We start from the raw sequence: 20,136 nt of genomic DNA on the forward strand, positions 1-20,136 counted from the left end.
TAGTGATTGTCCCTTTTTGGGCAGCACAGCAGAGTAAGGGTCACCTGGCCTGTACAACCAATCGGGACAGAGTGCAGAATCACCCCACGGTGAGAAAGGTTCCTGGGCAGTGGCATTTTGGGAGCGAGCTCAGCCATGTGGCTGCTGTACAATTCTTATTAATAAATCCTTTGTGTGTTAATTAATGAAGTTTGTGAAAGTGCATTTTTACATCTGGCGATGAGGATAAATTATCCTGCGTCTGCCTCTGGCCCAACACCTTTGACTATCCTGTTTTAATTGAAGTCTAAAGAAAACGTACTCATCAGAATGCCTCTCTTTGGATGAATAGACCCATTTGACTCCTCCATGGAGGACTGGGCACAATACGTCGAGTGCCTTGGGTATTACTGCCAAGCAAATGAAATAGGGGAGGAGGCAAACACAAAGCAATTCTCCGAAAGTGTTTATGGAACTCAGACCTTATTCGCAGTCTTACATCCCCTAAGCACGCCCAGCTCCAAATCATTCAGTGAGCTTGTGGATTTAGAGAAGGCTCAATTGCAACCTTGACAATCAAACATCCTCCAGTGATGCAAATTTAACTTGAGGGTAAGAGCCCGAGGCAAATCGATTGCGACTTACATCACTAAACTGAAGCAATTATTGGAGTATTGTGATTTTGGAGCCAGCCTAATGGATATGTTAAGGGATAGGTTAGTCTGGCATGAACAACAATACTACAATGGTGCTGTTCAATGCAGATTGCTTGCAGAGGTTGACATAAATATTAAATGAGCAATGGAGGTAGCGCTGGCCATGGAAAGTACTGAAAAAGGAGAACAAGAACTGCAGAACAAAATGTCACCGATCACCGATCCCCAGGGCAGGAAACAAATGGTCTGACTGAATTATTTTTTAAAGTTAATGACTTACAAAGTGCAACAAGTTGGGAGGCCTTTCACAGCCATGCTGTGGCACCAAAACTGCTGAAGCAACCACAAAGTGGGAAACAATTTCAGCCAACAGCAAAACCAAAAGGTCATCAGTCAGTAATGCTTAAAGGGGAATGTTCCCGATGTAAAGATAACCACACTCCTGCATCATGTCATTTTCGGAGGTTGAGGGCACTTGACAAAGCCATGCAGAGCTAAGTCAAGACTGCCAATGAATTGATCAACAAAGATGTTCAAAGTATACAATATGGAAGAGCTTAGCAACCATGATTGTGGTATTCATTTTCTGTTTAATCTAACAACAGGCAAGACAGAGCCTATTATGCTTTGGGTAAATGGGAGGCCTCTTCGGATGGAAGTGGGCACGGAGAAGTGGGCGAGCATACATTTCAGTACCTAAGAGAGGGAATCCAACCACTGAACTTGAAGAGCACTTCTGCCAAGTTGAAGACTTATACATGAGAAGCAATAAAAATATAAGTCACCACAATGGTGCCTGTAAGCTATGGACAAGAGTCTACCCAGCTTCCAGTGACAATAGTAACGGGTGAAGGACCAAGCCTTTGATCGGCTTAAAGAAATCAAGTTCAATTGGGCTGAGATTTTTCAGGAATGCCGAATAATAATAATCTTTATTAGTGTCACAAGTAGGCCAGTTGAAACTCATATCGTTATTTCCCAGTTTATTCCTCAACGGTTCCAACAACACTCAATCTGCTCAGCATCATCCAGGACAAAGCAGCCTGCTTGATTGACACCCCTTCCCCCAACTTAAACGTTCACTCCCTCCACCACTGGCGTACAGTGGCAGCACTGTTTACCAAATAGAAAAGGCACTGCAATCGCTTCTCGGCCTTTTGGCTAAGGTGAACGCGAGGTCAGGCGTAATGCCTGGATGGTAGGTCGCTCTTGTGGAGACCATGAATTGGATTCAAGTTGAACAGGCACTGCCACCCGGAAGTTCCCATCCAATGCACACACCGTCCTGACTTGGAATGATATCGCTGTTCCTTCACTGTCAATGGATCAAATTTTTGGAATTCCCTTGCTAACACAGTGCTGTGGGTGTATCTACACCACGTAGGTTGCCGCTCACCACCACCCTCTCAAGGTCCATTAGGGAGTGTCTACAAATGCTGAACGTCAGTGACGTTCACATCCGATGAAAGAACTTTTAAAAAGTACAAAAAAGTACAACAAAGTGGTTTGCTAGTACAGGCCACAAGATGCCCTATTTGTACGAGCAAACGGGAAATAGTGTTCTATTAGTGGGTTGGCTCAGCTTTGTGGGATTCTTTTTTGTTTGGCTCTTGGGATGTGGGCATCGCTGGCAAGGCCAGCATTATTGAAAGAACAATAAGTCAGATTGGTGCACGGCCTGATATGCGAGCGGCAGAATTTACGAATCATGGATCTGCCAGAGGGGGTGGAGGGAGCAAGAGCCAATGCCTATTTTTCAAAGAAGTGTGCGAAGCTGGTGGTTGAGGGGGTCTGCGAGAGGGCCCCAGAGATGAACCGGGCACACCGATCACTAAGGTAGAGGCGAGAGCCGAGGAGCCGCTCTGGCGGTGATAGTTCAAATACATAAATTCCAGGAGGAGTAGGAGTAGATTCTGAGATGGGTGAGGGTGACGTAAGACTGCAATTGGGATGGTCAGGAGATCCGAATATGTCAAGGCATTGGGGCTGACCCGGCCAAACTGTGGGTGGGTTTTAACCATGCCAAAGCGGTGCTTTGTCAACACAAGGTCCAATTTGGGGTGTTCTACTGGCCAAAACTTTGGGTGATTTTTAGAGGCCAGGAACAATATTTCAAGATGCCTGAGGAGGCAAATTACTTTACTAAGGAGCACGGTTTAGAGGAGAGATATTGGTGGAAATGTTTTTGGTTTTTGATGTTTGTATAATGTATGCAATGGGGTTTGTTGTTTTTGCATGTTTGCCTACTTGGCATTTTATTATGGCCGATGGGGGCTGGTTCTGAGTTGTGTGTGTCTTTCCCTGGTCAGTGGTGGTGGGGGAAAGAGAGGGTTCTGGAGGAGGAATTCTCCGTTGCTACTCTAGCATGAATACTGTTGAAAGGAAGCAGAGTGGGGGATGGTCTGCGGCAGTCAGCAAATCTGGGGGAGGTGGAAATTGGGGGATGGGGTGGGACAGGGGAGTGCGCCGGTGATGAAGGCTGGTTGGATAGAGGTAGGGGAGAGAGGGGTGCGCTGCCATTTTGAATATACCAGGAAAAGAAAGTGGATTGGGGGCAGGGATAGTTTTGTGATGGATTGGGATGGCAGGCTCAAATAGAGGGGTGGGGGTCAAAGGTCTCCGCTGAGAACAGTGACATAGTGACTGAGAATGTGCAGGGGTAGAATGGCCCGGTGAAATGATCGCGGGTGTTTGCACACCTGAAAAGTTTACGGATGGAGGTCGTTTTTCTGCAGGAGATGCACCGGCGGGTGAAGGATCAGGTGAGGTTGAGGAAGGGATAGGTCACATTTGGATTCCAAGTCGAGAGGGGTTGCAATCCTGTTTAATAAAAGAATGACGTTTGTGGCCAGTGAGGTGCAGGGCACAGGGGGTTGAAACGCGATGGTGAACGGGGTTTTGGAAGTTACGACGGTTGTGTTGGTAAACGTCTATGCACCCAATTGGGAAGGTGCGACCATCCCGGACCTAGATTCGCACCAATTAATAATGGGAAGGGGTCTGATTTCAACTCGGATGGAGCCCAAAGTTGCTGGCCAGTTCAGGAACGGCAAAGGGGTTGGGGGTTTTCATGGATCAGATTGTTGGGGGGGGGGGGGGGGGGGGGGTGTTGGAACCATGGAGGTTTAGACAGTCAGGGGAGAATGGTATATATAAGTATACCTATATATTAGGCATATATAGGTGCGGGACTTTGTAAGTAAGGAGTTACCATAGTTCCCTCAATTGCTGGAATATACCTTGCTGGATAGGTTATTAACGCAGGATGACTTAGGAGATGGGAGAATTGTGGACATTTATGGGTAGTTGCTGGACACTGAGAAGGCATCAATTCAGGAGATAAAGTGAAAGGGGAGGAAGAGCTGGGAACGGAATGGGGGAGGGGGTGGTTTGGAGTGAAATTATGCCCCGGCTGAATGCGACAACCATCTTGTGCTAAAATGAGCCCGGTACAGTTTAAAGGGGTGCATAGGGCTCACATGACGCGGACCCTTATGAGCGGGTTCTTCCCAGAGGTAAAGGACAAGTGTGAGAGATGTGGAGGGGGACCGGCGAATCAAGTCCACAAATATTGGCTCTGAGATTAGTGGGTTTCTGGAGCCCCATTTCTGTAGCACTGTCAGAGATGGTGAGGGTGAAGATGGCACCGTGTCAGCCGGGGGCAATTCTCGTACTGTCGGAGCTACTAGAAGAGAGGGGGGGGGGGGGGAATATATGTCACACTGTGTGGATTGTGATAAGTTTTTGGAGAGATCGTGTGTCTTTTGTTTGTTTTTCCTGGTTTGGAATAAAAATATATATTTTTAAAACGGTTTCTCTCTTCACAGGTGATGCCGGACTTGCTGAGTTTACCGAGCATTTTCTGTTGTTATTATAACTTAATCTAGTTGCTCGTTATATATCCTCTAATTATTTGACAGCGAGAAAAATCATCAAATTAATTTCATGTCCCAGTCCAATAAACATATGCATCACGCAGTACACAGCAACTTCTAACTATTTAACATGAGGTGACCCAGTTATATTTTGTAAAGGATACAGCATAACCAGCATATTTCCAAGAATATGGCAACATTGGTATGTAAATCCCAAAGGCGACAACGGCCAGGTAGAAATAAAGCACAAAGGCAATTAACTGGAAGGAATGTAGAGGTAAAGTCCAGCCATTGACTCTTGAACGTGTTGGAGAAGTAACTAGATCGTTTCTGCTGTCCTCCCGTTCAGGTCCAGTTTTTCGTAGTCTTCGGTCAAAACAATTCATCTGCAGGAAAAGAAGAAAATGAGATCAAATTAGTACTTCTCCTCTTCTTCCCCCCCCCCCCCCCCCCCACTTTCTTCCAGAGTGTAAAATCTTTTATTTCTTACAAATTCAGTTTCTATTCATTGTTGGGAAGTGAGTGTCAAGGCCCAGCATTTACTGCCCCTCGCTAATTTCCCTATAAAACTGGTGGCGATATGGGCCTTCTTCTTGACCTACTGCAGTCTACTCTGTAAACTTTGTATTGGTGTCATACAACGGAGTAGGCCACTTCATTGTGGGGACCACATTTCTGTGGGGCTGGGGTCACGTGCAGGGCAGACCAGTCCCCAAGTGAACCATTTGTGTTTTACGACAAACAGTATCTTGGTTACTTTTACCAGCAGGTTTTTTTTTCCAAATATATATTTCCTTATATTTCCAAACAAAATTCAAATCCTCAAACGGCCATTGAGATTTGAACTAATGTTCTCTGAATTGTTGGTCAAGTACGAAAAAACATACAAATATATGAATTAGAAGGAGGAGTAGACCACTTGGCCTTTTGAGCCTGCTCCTACATTCAATAAGATCATGGCTGATCTGGTTGTAACCTCATCCTTTCATTCTTGCCTACCCTTGATAACCTTCTCACCTCCTTGTTAGTCAAGAATCTATTAAGCTCTGCCTTAAAAATATTCAAAGACACTGGGCTGGATTCTTCAGCCGTGCCCGCCGCAAGATCACCAAGGACAGGGTGGGGACCATGTCACAGTCTGTTGACCTCGGGCGGGAATTTCCAGTCGCCGGCGGGCGCAGCCAAAGAATCCCGCCCTCTGCTTCCACACCTTTCCAGGAAGAGAGTTCCAAAGATTCATGACCCTGTGAAATGTTTTTAAATCTCATTTATGTCTTAAATGAGTGACTCCTTATTTGTAAACAATGACCCGAGTTAGGGATTCTCCCACAAGAGGAAACATCCTCTCCACACCCACCCTGTCAATAACCCCTAAGGATCTTAAGATTTAAACTATGTTGCCTTTTACTCTCTGAAGTCCAGTGACTACAAGCATAACCTATCCAAACTTGCCTCATACGACATCCAGCCTATTCTTGGTATTAGTCGAGTAAACCTCCTCTAAACTGCTTAAAACGCATTTACATTGTTCCTTTAGTCAAGTGACCAATACTGTACACAGACTCCAGATGTGGTCTCACTGGTGTCCTGTTCAACTGAAGCATAACTTCATTACTTTTGTGTTCAATTCTCCTCGCAATAAATGATAACATTCTATTGGCTTCCCTAAGTATATTGCCGGGCCTGCATACTTGCCTTTTGTGATTCACGCATTCGGACACATAGATCCCTCTGAATCTCAGAGGTCTGCAATCTCTCAGCATTTAGATAACATGCTTTTTCTTTATTCTTCCTGCCAAAAGGGACCATTTCACAGTGTGGTGAACGTATTGTACTAACCATTGACCATGTATTACACTGTATCACGCTGTTGCCCATGTGGGCTCCACCTATGGACCACTGTACGATATTACACAGGATGTATCATGTTGGTGCCCTTGTGGACTCCGCCCCTTGAGGGGAGGTATAAAGAGCAGCTGCCCTGTAGGCGGCCCTCACTAACAGAGCAGTCGCAGGCAGGCACTGTTCTAGTCGATTAAATTGATGCGACCATCAATTCACGCGAGACAGAGAGTTGAAGTGAACAGTGGCTTTAATCTGTGTAATATTGTACAATGGTTCATAGGTGGAGCCCACATGAGCAACAGCATGATAGTGTAATACATGGTGAATGGTTAGTACAATACGTTCACCACACATAGTCCCACATTTTACTCCATTTGCCAAATCTTTGCCCATTCACTTAACCTAGTAACAGTACCGTACTCTGCTCGTCAGCTTTTAGTTCAAACAATGGCGCCCGGGTGAAAATTCCAATATCAGAGGGAATCGCCTTTTCTGGAAGTAAAGACTCAGATGACACGAGACAAAGAACAGCAGGGGCATTGTCTTCGGAATCCTGGCCAAAATTTATCTTTTTGTTATTCAATGTCAAATCTTGCCCTATAATAATAATAATAATATGATGCTCTTGTGAAGCACAGGAGGATGAGCTAATGGAACATAGTGCAGGTATGGATACAGGTAGCAGAATTTTGGATGGCCTCAAATTTACAAGGATATGATGCGAGAGGCCGGTCAGAGGTAAGAAACAAGTCTGAATGCAAAAAGAAGCACATGAGGGTTTTAACAGCAGATCAGCTGAGGCTGGAACAGAGTGGACGGACATTACGGAGGTGAAAATAGGCATTGGGAGAAATTTTCCACACCTCCTGCGGCGTTTTGCTAGGTGGGGGTGCTCTTTCGGGAAGTAGCTGCAGACTCGATGGGCCGAACGGCTTCCTTCTGCACTATAGGGATTCTATGATCCGACAGAGTCATTATAATTAATCATGGTTAGAATTTGTCGCATGCAAATCAGACCATCTCCAAAATAATAGCAGGCGCCTGACTACAATTTGCATTGAAACTAAGCACCGCCTTCACCACTGAATTTCCTTTCACACTGCTGGCACCATTTTTGATTCACAGGACATTTCCTTCTCGCCCTGACTCTTGACTTGTTGATAACCACTTTATTTTCCCCTTTATTTTCCTCCCAACCCACAGAGAGGTTGTTAAAGTTGACATTACCTAGCCTAGATCATGACAGCTACTAACTCTATCAGCAGTCAAGGGACCCTGCTGCTTTGTTTTTTTTCAATATAAGTGAGGTAGTCTGGCCAAAACACGAAGGTAAACAAGAGTCAGAGGAATCAAGTTACTGACGTGAGGGGTTATAAAGAAAAACCATCAGAGAATGTAACTTATTAAACACTGATTGGATCTGGAGTAGCAGAACCTTGGGGCAGAGCGTGATTAAGAATTCTTTGGGCCATGGACACTAACATTCAAAACTCCTTCGCAAACCCCCCCCCCCCCCCCCCCCCCCCCAATCCATCAAAGCACAAACTTGTAGTAACATGCATGCAGAAACAAGTCAATTGAACGTTTCAGCATTAAATAATAATAAAACAAAAATCCTATAATTTCCTATGCTGAAGTGAAACCAAACTACAGAGATCACAATCTTGGCCAAAGTGATAGGTTTTAAAATGTGTGTCTGCATGCGTTTATCATGACGTCACGATGCTCAAAAGTGCTTTATAGCTAAAGAAGGCTCATTTTCACTGTTGTAATATAGAAAACTTGGGACTGCATTTTATGAGCTCCCACCCAGGCTTGTGTTTTCATTGGGGAGCATTGGGGGGGGCTGTCACATTACGTAGGGCAGATGCACACCCCACCACCTTCGCATCCACCCCCGAGCTCACCCGAATAACATGTGGGCAAGCGACAAAATTACAGCTATTCCAAAATAAGAACGGCATTCTTTGATCTCACCTAAGAAAGGCTCGAGTGTCTTCTGGGTTTGCCACCCTGACCTCATGGATTGCCTTTTGGCTATCTATGCCGCGTTGAGGTTTTGACTTCCACAGTTTATCATAGAATCATAGAATTTACAGTGCAGAAGGAGGCCATTCAGCCCATCGAGTCTGCACCGGCTCTTGGTTGCAGTGTAACATTGGGCAGTGCTCGCAAGACACTGATCTTTCCTGTTGAAGGTGCCTCGCATCGCAGTGCTGGCAATCATCATCATAGAATTTACAGTGCAGAAGGAGGCCATTCGGTCCATCGAGTCTGCACTGGCTCTTGGAAAGAGCACCTTACCCAAGGTCAACACCTCCACCCTATCCCCATAACCCAGTAACCCCACCCAACACTAGGGGCACTTTATCATGGCCAGTCCACCTAACCTGCATATCTTTGGACAGTGGGAGGAAACCGGAGCACCCGGAGGAAACCCACGCACACACGGGGAGGATGTGCAGACTCCGCACAGACAGTGACCCAAGCCGGAATCCACACTGCTACCATGCTGCAAGGTCACTCTGCTGGGTGGTTCAGAGGTTGCTTTCCCTGACTTGCATGATGCCCCCGTTTCTGTGACCCGAAATTGTGGACATGGGGTTGGTTTCTGCTCAAGTAAATACTCTCTCCCCTTAGGATGGTCCTGTGTTATTCCCACAGCTCAGGCAGTCTAACCAGCTGGATTTCCTTGTCGAGGGTAAGATCATCTTTAGCTTGTAGAAGGTCACAGAGAATGAATAATCTTCTACGCCCACACAATTCTGTTTTTGACGAGTTCAGACTTTAAATTGCCATATTCATATCATTCTGCCAGCCTGCAGTGATTGGTTATTAAGGAATTGACAGGTTCCTCAGGCAGTTGGACTCTATTATTAAGTTTGGTGCTCCCCATATTTTATTGATCTCAGGTGGAAATAATTATTGAATCATTTTAAGCGCTATCAAATTTGCAAGATATATTATCAATAGCTTGCCGTGCAGTGATGTCATCTGCAATTGGCCCAATTGAGCAAACAGGTGTATTGACTTGTTCTGCTTCTGATTTTTATTTAAGACCTGCAGAGATGCTATATCTTAAAAATCTTTTCCTCCAAAGGGGTAACTTCTGTGACTGGTCTGGGCCATGAGTGAATCACAGTGGATCTGAAAGTGTGGAATTGTGGTCCATTTTGAAGGTGGACATAAAAGAGATGGTACGCTTCCAAGATAAGCTTCCACTTCTTCCATCGGGCAGGAGATACAAGTTTGAGAACACGCATGAACAGACTCAAAAACAGCTTCTTCCCCGCTGTTACCAGACTCCTAAACGACCCTCTTATGGACTAACCTCATTAACACTACACCCCTGTATGCTTCACCCGATGCCGATGTTTATGTAGTTACATTGTGTACCTTGTGTTGCCCTATTGTGTATTTTCTTTTATTTCCTTTTCTTTAATGTACTTAATGATCTGTTGAGCTGCTTGCAGAAAAATACTTTTCACTGTACATTGGTACACGTGGCAATAAACAAAATCCAATCCAATGACATCGCTGTTCACTGCCGAAGAATGGATCTTCCCACTTTTTGGCAGGCAATCCAAAATGGCGGCGGCACGCTTCTGCCTGAAGGAGGAAGTCTGCAATGACTGAGTGGGTCAGCTGGCAGCTGACTTAATTTAATCAGTGCTATGGCATTAAGAGTCAGGACATGTAGAAAACAATCACAGGCCTGGTGTTCAGGAAATCAGACGTTCGTGAGGTACCCGGACGAAATTAAGTTATTTCTTTGCTGAATTCAGGAGACACGTTTTGAAACACGGAGTCAGGGAGTGGGATTGCGACAACCTTTTTCAAACAATGCTTCTGACTGAATGGATGGAAAGGAGTTTCTCAGCACTGGCTGCCCTGGAATTTAGTGAAACATTATCTCACCCTTACAGGCTGGGAGCTCTGCTTGCCAAAGCTGGACATCCAGGGGAGATTCAATGGAGTCTTATGTTGGAGTAAAGAGTCATAGAGTTGTACAGCATTTACATGGGTCATCAAGCACCTATCTACTCTAATTCCATTTTCCTGAACTTGACCCATAGCCTTGTGTGCTATGGCATTTCAAGTGCTTATTTAAATAGTTCTCAAATGTTGTGAGGGTTCCCACCTCTACCACCGCTGCCCAGACTTCTTGCACTCATCGGCCACCCCCTGGAAGAACCCACTCGCCCGGATCATATGTACCCTGTGCACCACCTCCTCCTGCAAGAGGATGAGCTTGATTCAGTTCAAGGTGGTACACAGGGTACATATGACCCGGGCGAGGATGAGTGGATTCTTCCAGGGGATGGCCGATGAGTGCAAGTGTGGGCAGGGGCCAGCGAACCATGAACATATGTTCTGGGGTTGCGAGAAACTGGAAAGTTACTGGGCAGCTGTGTTTGGGTCATTATCTAAGATTGTGGGGGTGGAGGTCAGGCCGGACCCAATGGTGGCGATCATTGGGGTATCAGAAGTGCCGGAGCAGCCGGAGGGGAAGGGGGCTGATGATGTGGCCTTCGCCTCTCTGATTGCCCGGCGAACGATCTTGCTATTGGCGACACGGTAGCACAGCAGTTAGCACAGTTGCTTCACAGCTCCAGGGTCCACGGTTCGATTCCTGGCTTGGGACACTGAGCAGTCTGCACGTTCTCCTGCTATCTGCGTGCGTTTCCTCCGGGTGCTCCGGATTCCTCCCACAAGGAAAGACGTGTTGTTAGGTGAATTGATCATTCTAAATTGTACCTCAGTGTACCCAAACAGGCGGCAGAGTGTGGCAACTAGGGACTTTTCACAGTAACTGCATTGCAGTGTTAATGTAAGCCTACTTGTGACAATAATGAAGATTATTTATTTAATTATTTATAAATTGGAGGTCTGATAATTCGCTGCAAGTGACGGTCTGGCTGGGGGACTTGTACGATTTTTTTCTGGTGGGAAAAGGTTAAATTTGAGTTGAGGGGGTCAGCGGAGGGCTTCGAGACAAGATAGGGGTTGTTCATGGTGCTGTTTGAGGAATTGTCCGTCGTGGGTGGGGAGGGGGTAAAAAGGGGAAAAATTGTACAACTGTAGACTGTAAGTTTGTGGAGTGTATTTTTGTATATGTTACTGATTTTTAGACATGTTTGGAATAAGATACATTTTTAAAAAAAATAAACTGGGAGCTGCTTTTTGGATTATCAGGAGTGAGACAAATGTGCAGGAGAATTGTTCCACGTTGGTAAAATGCTCCCTCTTGTTCCTACCTCCATGAATATGTAGTTGCTGCTGTATCGAGCCAAACCGATTCAAACTCAGAGTATCTATTAGGAAGTAAAACTTTGGTCACCCATTGGTTTACCACTGCCCCAAGTCACACCACAGGACCTATAAATGCCTTATTAACTCTGTAATTAGACGCACGAGAAACAGTGAGAGATATACATTAAGATGTCATTGTATTGAAAAATCCTGTAACTGATATGGAAAATACAAGTGTAGTTGGCCGCAGTTTAAGACTTTGTTGATGTTTGTGCCCATTAGAGGACTCGCATGATAGACATAAAATTACAAAGTGCTCAGAAAAGATTTACTAGGCTGCTACCGGGACTTGACGGTTTGAGTTATATAGAGAGGCTGGATAGACTGGGACATTTTTCCCTGGAGTGCAGGAGGCTTAGGGGTGATCTTAGAGGTCTATAAAATAATTATGGGTGTAGGGCTGTTTTCATGCTGTAAACCTCCATGACTATTATAAGCAAATTTCCCTTTCCCATTTTTCTTATAACCATTCTTAATTCCTCCCCTCATAATGACAGGAACACCGTCCTTTGCTGTTTTCAGCTTGCACACAGCACCATTCAGATTAAGACGCCGGACATGAGGATGGGTCAAACCACATTTCCACATAATGTAGCAACAGAAAATTGATCAAACCAGGCCTATGGATGCTTTAACAGACTTAAAATAAAATAATAAGCCTAATACCAAACATTAATCGGTAACCAACATCAACACACACACCCAAACCCATCCTCACTACCTGTCAAACATTTGGCTACTTCTCTGGAAATTATTGTAAATAGCTGTTTCGAACTTAGAACAAATTTTTCCAAACAGTGTCACAGCAGCTACTTTCGGAGAATAAGGATGGCACACTTCTGGTTGGACGCATTCCGATAGATTTTATCTGCTGACCCCCTTGATGTCAACTGCCCCCACAATCCATAAGACACCAGAAACATATGCGTTTTTATTGCAATTGGAAAGAAAGCAGACTCGATTATCCAAATTGCATTTGTAATTCAATAATATCTATAATGCAAGCCCTCTAATGGGCACAAACATCAACAAAGTCTTAAACTGCGGCCAACTACACTTGTATTTTCCATATCAGTTACAGGATTTTTCAATACTATGACATCTTAATGCATATCTCTCACTGTTTCTCGTGTGTCTGATGACAGAGTTAATAAGGCATTTAAAGGTCAACCACGTCTTCACCTGTCTAACCTCATCTTATTCCGTTTCTTGGCAAATCCTCTTGATTGAAAAATCCTCTTATGATTATTCCCCCCACATGTTGCTTGTTGCAAGTTTCAAGCAAATCATCTTTTACGGTCCTGGAGATTCCAGGACATTCCAGAAGGGCTGGCAGATTGACAAACTGGTCGAAGGTTTTTGAGTCGGGAGCATCCAGGGATGTAAGATTGCTTAGTCCTCCGGACATCAGTACATTGGAAATCTAGTGGAGAGTTGGCTCAGGCAAATTGAAGTTAAACTCATACTTCTGTACTTTGTCACACTAATCACTGGTATTGAAAAATGTAGCATCACATTATAGGTCCAATGTCTTTATTTACCCTTTAAAATAACAGAAAGAACAGCAGTCACCTCCTCTCTCATAGATTCACACCGACGTCAGAGACTTCCCCTTGACCAGTCTGGTGAGACGGGTTAGGGTTAGATCTTTCCAAAACTATTGCTTAATCTGGCCTTCAGCTGACCGATCAATCTTTTCACTTCATAGAATCATAAAGTTTTACAGCACAGAAGGAGGTTGTTCGGCCCATCGTGTCTGCACCAGCTCCCGAAAGAGCTACCTAGCTAGTTCCAGCCCTCTAAATTCATCACTTTCAAATAAACTCGCTTTTGAAACATCCTATAGAATCCGCCTCCATCACTCTCCCCGGCAGCGCATTCAAAATCCCAACAGCTCTGAGTGAAGAGGTTTCTCCTCATCTCACTCCCAGCTCTCTTGCTGACCATCTTGAAATTGTGACACCCGAGTCAGTGACTTACCAACCAGTGGAAACAGAATATCTTTCTTTGCCCTGTCAAAATTGTTCAGAATTTTGAACACCTCAATAAGGTCACTTCTTAATCTTCTCGGCTCTAAGGAGTACAAGCCCACTTTCTCTCATCTTGCCTTGTTTTTTTAATTTTTATAAATTTAGAGTACCCAATTCTCTTTTTTCAACTAAGGGGCAATGTACCAAGGCCAATCCACCAAGCCTGCACATCTTTTTGGGTTGTGGGGGTGGGACCCACGCAGACACGGGGAGAATGTGCAAACTCCACATAGACTGCGATCTGGGTCCTCGGCGCCGTGACGTAGCAATGCTAACCACTACACCACCGTGCTGCCCTCTCATCTTTCCTTGTATCTAAAATTCCACATTCCTGGTATAATTCAAGTAAATCTCCTCTCCGCTCTCTCTAGTGCTTTAACATCCTTCCTTAAATAAGATTCCCAGAACTGAACACAATATTCCAAATGTGGTCTGATCAATGATTTGTGGAGGAGTAGCATCACTTCATTGTTTTAGTAATCTGTGACTCTCTTCCTCTATTTATAAGCCCAAGGATCCAAAAAGCCTTCTTAACGACCGTTTCAAATTCCTCCCAGAGACGGGATTTCTTCATCAAGAACAGGACTGTGTCACAGCAGACTTCCTCAATTAGAGAGAACACGGTGAAGAATATCCAGACTCAGCACAGATCACTGAACATGCACATCTCTACTTGATCATTTAAGGTGTTCGTATTGGGATTCAATACACTTGCTTCATTACCTGCTCACTGTGGCAGATACTACTGCAGTTTATAAAGGTCACATGATCACCAATGGTGACATTATCAAATGTGGCTACTCTTAGAAATATTATTCAACAGTTGAATAATGAAGATTTAGTACCTCTATAATTACTTTAAGAATAAATTTTGAAAGGATTTACTGAACCATGAGAGAAAACAAATTGAAACCGAAGATCTTGGATTCAATGTACAATTTGTTCTGTCATTCCCAGATGGCAAGTTCGAACATGCTCCAAGCTGCTGTAACGATCCCTGCTGATGTTAAATGAGAGGTTGGCCCAAAACCCAGAAGGGTAACTTGGAACATCGGTTCTTAGGGATGTATATTTTCAATTTGGTATATTGTGGGAAAACATATGCAAACCAAGGAGGAATAGACCAGTAATTTTGTGATCAACTAATAAAGAGTATTTATTAAAAGAAACACACTAATGGTTGCTGAATTACGATATAGGTCACAATCATCGGCCCGGCAGGAATCACCCCGCAGTTCCAGTCCGAAATGACATGCATTTTTCAGGGGAATCGCGGCCATGGTAGCGAGACCCTTTAAGTGGGTGGGCTTTGTGGACCATGTGACCAGCTCGGGACCAATCAGGTGGGAGCGCGCGAAACCCGGCCAATAAAGAGAAAGAGCGATGCCCTGGGAGCAGGGACCTGGACAGTGTGGGTCCCGGAGCTGGAGAATCAACACCTATCCAGTGTTGCTCTGTGCCGCTATATAGTTGTATTTTCTTACTGTTAATAAATCCCTTTTAGTTGTTACTGGAAGTCTCCCGTGTATTGTCTCGAGCCACTACATTGGCCACAAGGCAAATGATTCGATTGTCAGTCTCTAAAGGGGGAAGGGTTAAATCCTCAAAGGCAGTGAGGTGCTCCAGAGTGAATGCCTCCATCTCGTGTGCGAGGTTGGGGCTGATACAGCTGAAGGTGGTATACAGAGCACCCCTCTCGAGGGAGAGGATGAGCCGATTCTTTGAAGGAGAAGATGATGTGTGTGAGCGTTGGGGGGGGGGGGGGGGGGGGGGGGGGGCATCACGTTCATATGTTTTGGTCCTGTCCAAAGGTAGAGGATTACTGGAAGGATTGGTGCACGTGAAACTGGACCCAGGTCCCCGGGAGGCCATATTCGGGGTGTCGGACCAGCCAGGTTTGGAAACGGCTGCGGAGGCAGATGTTCTAACCTTCGCCTCGTTGATTGCCCGAAGGCGGATCCTGCTGGGATGGAGAGCAGCCTCTCCACCCTGTGCCCTGGCCTGGTGGGGGGGGGGGGGGGGGGGGGGGTCTGTTGGAATTCTTGACTCTTGAGAAGGTTAAGTTTAAACTGAAGGGAAGGATGGAGGGGTTCTACAATTCATGGGCATTATTCATTATGCACTTTCAAGAACTGGATAACATCGAACATTAGTTGGGGGGGGGGGCGATGGGTGTTAACAGTGGCCATGGGCAATTCCTGATTCTTTTTGTCAGTTGTCTATGTGAACATGTGGGCGAATGTTTTGGGTTTGGCGGGAGGATGGGATCGTTGTTATCAATATGGGGATTGACATATTTGTTACTGATTATTGTTTATTGTTGGTGGGTGTAAATTTGGAAGAAAATGCGAAAAAGGAGGAGAATAAAGAAATATTTTTTTTTTTTAATCTTCAAAGGTAGATGAAAAGTAGGAACCTCCGACAGTAGCACCCACAAGGGAAGATGCCAACGATTGGAAAGTTAGAATAATTCAACCAGGAAGCTGAAGACTGGAGCCAGTAACTCGAACGGCCGGCCGTTTCTTTGCAGTGAATAAGATAGCAGGGGAATACAAGCAGAAGGTGATACTTGTGACAGTGTGTGGGCCTCAACCCTACAACCTGATAAGAAATATTACATCCCGGAGGCTCCTGACTCAAAAATCTTCAACCAGTTAGTCACGTTGATAAGGAACATTTGGTAAGGAATATTTTAACCCCACGCCCGTGACCATCTTGCAGCGGACCAAATTCAACTCTGCTGTTCGAGACCTACAAGTGTCAATCTCTGTCTTTGTAGCCAGGCACTGCCAAATGGCCAAACACTGTGGGTTCAGAGCAACGCTCAGCAATATACCACGTGACCTCTTGAGTTTGCAGGGTCAACAACCTCAGCATCCAAAAAAAAATCCTGGCTGAAACTAAAAGCTCGTTGGACAAAGCGATCAAGATAGCTCAGGCAACGGAATGCATCGAAAAAGGCACGTCTGAGATCCAAAGCGTCCGGCAGGGGAAGTGAATCAGTTGTGGGGCGGTATGGCTGCGAGGCGTGCGGCGAAATCAATGGGCAGAGTAGAGAACCAGATACGGTCCTCAGGGCTGGATCAAAGTCAGAGAATCAGGAAAAGAATGGGTCGCCATCCCAAGACAGGGGTGGATTGTTTTTGGTGTGGCGAGAGATCACCCCCAGGAAGTTTGTCACTGTCACGAGTTTGTGAGATTTCATTGTAACAGAAGAATCCGTATCCAGGTTTGTTGCCACGTGAGGCAGAGCACACCAATGTTAAAATAAACAGCAGCAGTAGCAACCCACGACTCCATTGAACCAAGTGGAGAAGGTTCTGAGGAGGAACATGTGTACAGTCTGAACATCGATAGTAAATAAGACAGCTCCAATCGAACTAATTCTGCGAGTGAATGGAAGACCGTTGAAAATGGAAGACAATACCGGGTTATCGGTTACCGTTGTGGGGCAGCAGATTTTCGATTATATTCGGGAAGCAGCTCAAACCCTGAATTTGGGTAGCATGACAGCCAAGATGTTGGCTTACATGGGGGATAGTCTAAAATCCTTGGGACCTCACCAGTACATTCAAAGACAAGAAGCCCAGCTCCCTTTGATTATGGTGGAGGGATACAGACCGGGCCTGATGAGAAGGGATTGATTGCAGCGAATTAAACTAAATTGGATGGGTATCTTTAAAGACCTAAACAGCGGTTTTCAAGATCTTCTGTGAAGATACGTGGTCATGTTCCACAATGCGTTACGTCAGATCATGTGTGTGAAGGCCAAAATTTATGTCGACTGAGACTCGAATCTCGGTTTTTTAGGACCGGACCTTACGCCCTGAATCAAAAAGTCAAAGCTGAGCCAAAGATTTTAGGAGAACTGGGAATCGTTAAACCAGTGCAATTTTCCAGGTGGTCAGCCCCAATAGTCGCTGTGCTGAAACCAGATCAATCAATAAGATGATGTGGGGACTATAAACTCATTATCAACCAAGCTGCCCAGCAGACAATGGAAACCGTCCGTCAAGGCATTCCAAACATGATGTCTACCTAGACGATGATGTAGTCACTGGAGTCGCACATGTTAAGTTTAGAAGAGGCTTCAAAGAAGTTCAGAGACGTGGGGTTCTGCCTTAAAGATTGGAAATGTATCTTCCAGGCCACAGAAGTAACGTACTTGGGGCTCTGAGTGGATGCCACAGTTCTATATCCACTTGGAGAAAAAAATCAAAGCCACACAAGAGGTTTCAGAACCCAGAAATGTAGCCAAGCTGAAACTCTTCCTGGGAATGGTGAACTACTATGGCATTTTCATTCCAAAGCTGGCCATGACATTGGCACCACTACACCAGTTACTATGGAAACAACGTTGGAAGGAGAACAACAGGAATATTTCCACGTGGCAAAGTGAGGTCTGCAATGTTTCAACCTCTTAGTTTATTTCAACCCGGGGAGCCAATTGTGATGCCTCACCATAAGGGATAGGGGTGTTCAATTCAATAAGATGGAGGACAAATTAGAATGACCAATTGCCTTTGCCTCAAGGACACTCTCTGGAGCAGAGCCAATTTATGCCCAAATCAAAAAGGTGGGACTGGTTGTCATTTAGGGTGTGAGACAAAATTCCACCAATATTTTTACTGACGCCGATTTGTTACAATAACCAACCATAAACTGCTACTGGGTTGGAGGGAGGAGAAGCCAATATCCCCAATTGCTTCCACGAAGGTGCAGCATGGGCCTTGCTGCTAGTAACACCTACAACTTCCAGCACAGGGCTGGTGTACAAATCTCTAATGTGGATGGATTTAGTCGATTCCCCATGCCAAAGCAGGTGCCACCACCCTCAGTATCCCAAGAAATCATCTTGGCACTGAACATCTTGGACACATTGCCAGTATCATCTGGATATATACAGAATTGGATGCTGCAAGATCTGGTATCCCCAAGATGAAATGGATGATGCAAACAGGTCGCGAAGTCCGAACAGCTGACTGTTCCCTACTTAGCCCGCAGGCATGATTAATCTGCGAAGAAGAAGTAATACATTTTGGGCTCTCAAGTTTTTGTTCCACCACTCTTACAAGAATTAGGCAAAGCCCACCCAGGCCAAACAAAGATGAAGATGCCGGCTCGCAGTTATATCTGGTGGCCGGGAATCGATAAAGTTATTGCAGAAAAGGTACGGCAATGCATTCCCTTCCAAACTCACCAATAGTTACCTCCTTTGGCCAATCTCCATCTCTGGGAATGGCTGGATTGCCCATGGACTAGAGTGCACGTCAACTGTGCAGACACTTTCTTGTGCAGGATGTTTGTTGTGATAGACGCTCATTCCAAATGGCTATTCATCCAAGAGATGGGAACCATGACATCGGTGGCTACTGTGGACGCCTTATGCCGGGTATTTGACATACACAGTCAAGCCGAAACCATGTCTGACAATGGCGCCTCTTTAACTGGGGCTGATTTTCAATGCTTTGTTCAATCAAAGGGAATTCAGTATACAAGGACAGGCAGATAATATCCAGCGGGTTGGTGGAAAGGGCCGTACAGACTTTTAAAAATATTATGAGGAAGCAACCAGGCCGGCCGTTGCTTCAGCAGTTGGCCAATTTCCTATTGGTCTACATCACGACCCGCCCCCCTCTCCAGACTACGACGTGGGTCACGATGAGTAAATTGTTTATGGGCTCTTGCCTTAGAGTTTGTTTGGTCTTGATATTTCTTACTTTGGCAGAGAGGGTGGAGGCGCATCAGACATCCCAGAAAAAACAAAATACTTCACAAAAGGGTGACAGATCATTCCAAGTGAGTGACCTGGTTCTAGTTCGGAATTTCGCTTCAGGGCAACTCTGGTAAGCCAGTCGAATCACGTCCCACTTGGGACCTGTATCATATGCGGTCAATGCCAATGGCAGAGCTGTGTGGAAGCACGTCACCCTTGTGAGGAGCCGTGGGATGGTAACCCCCATTCCGGAACAGATGGGTCAACTAGCAGCCCAGTTGGGAGGTGGTGAAGCGAGTCACCCTAAAGAAGAGGTGGTATCAGCTGAACCATTGTCTTCTGCAGACAACAAGATTACCTCAGAGACTGTTAGCTAGGAGACTAAGGAGATCTGCGAGGGCTCGACGTCCTCGGGGTAGACTCACTCTGTGCTGAACATATTTCCCTCATGTCTCTTGATCGTGTATAGCCCTTGTATAAATTTACCTTGTCAAACGTAATGAGGGACTTAAGGGGCAGGATTTGGTAGCGTGACCCCTTAAGGGGGCGGGCTTTGCCGTCCACATGACCAGCTAGGACCCAATTCCACAGGAGTGCTTGAACCCCGACCAATTTAGAGAAAGCGCAGGATCCTGGAAGCAGGGGGCCGGGCAGTTTGGACACGGAGCTGGAGAGTTAAGACCTATCCAACATGGTCTATGCCTGTATATATTTGCCTTTGC

The 20,136-nt window shown here is 45.4% G+C and overlaps 1 protein-coding gene across 2 annotated transcripts in view; it reads right to left on the minus strand.

Annotated features, from left to right (window-relative positions):
• Positions 1 to 20,136, minus strand: part of zdhhc11 (zinc finger DHHC-type containing 11) — a 170,162-nt gene that overhangs the window by 73,490 nt on the left and 76,536 nt on the right. For both annotated transcript variants that reach the window (XM_038796793.1, XM_038796792.1), the window contains exon 2: positions 4,675 to 4,896. In XM_038796793.1, coding sequence (XP_038652721.1) covers positions 4,675 to 4,896 — 222 coding nt within the window. The remainder of the gene's footprint in view (positions 1 to 4,674; positions 4,897 to 20,136) is intronic.

The sequence above is a fragment of the Scyliorhinus canicula genome, chromosome 5 (genome assembly GCF_902713615.1).
Source record: "Scyliorhinus canicula chromosome 5, sScyCan1.1, whole genome shotgun sequence".
Classification (NCBI taxonomy): Eukaryota; Metazoa; Chordata; class Chondrichthyes; order Carcharhiniformes; family Scyliorhinidae; genus Scyliorhinus; species Scyliorhinus canicula.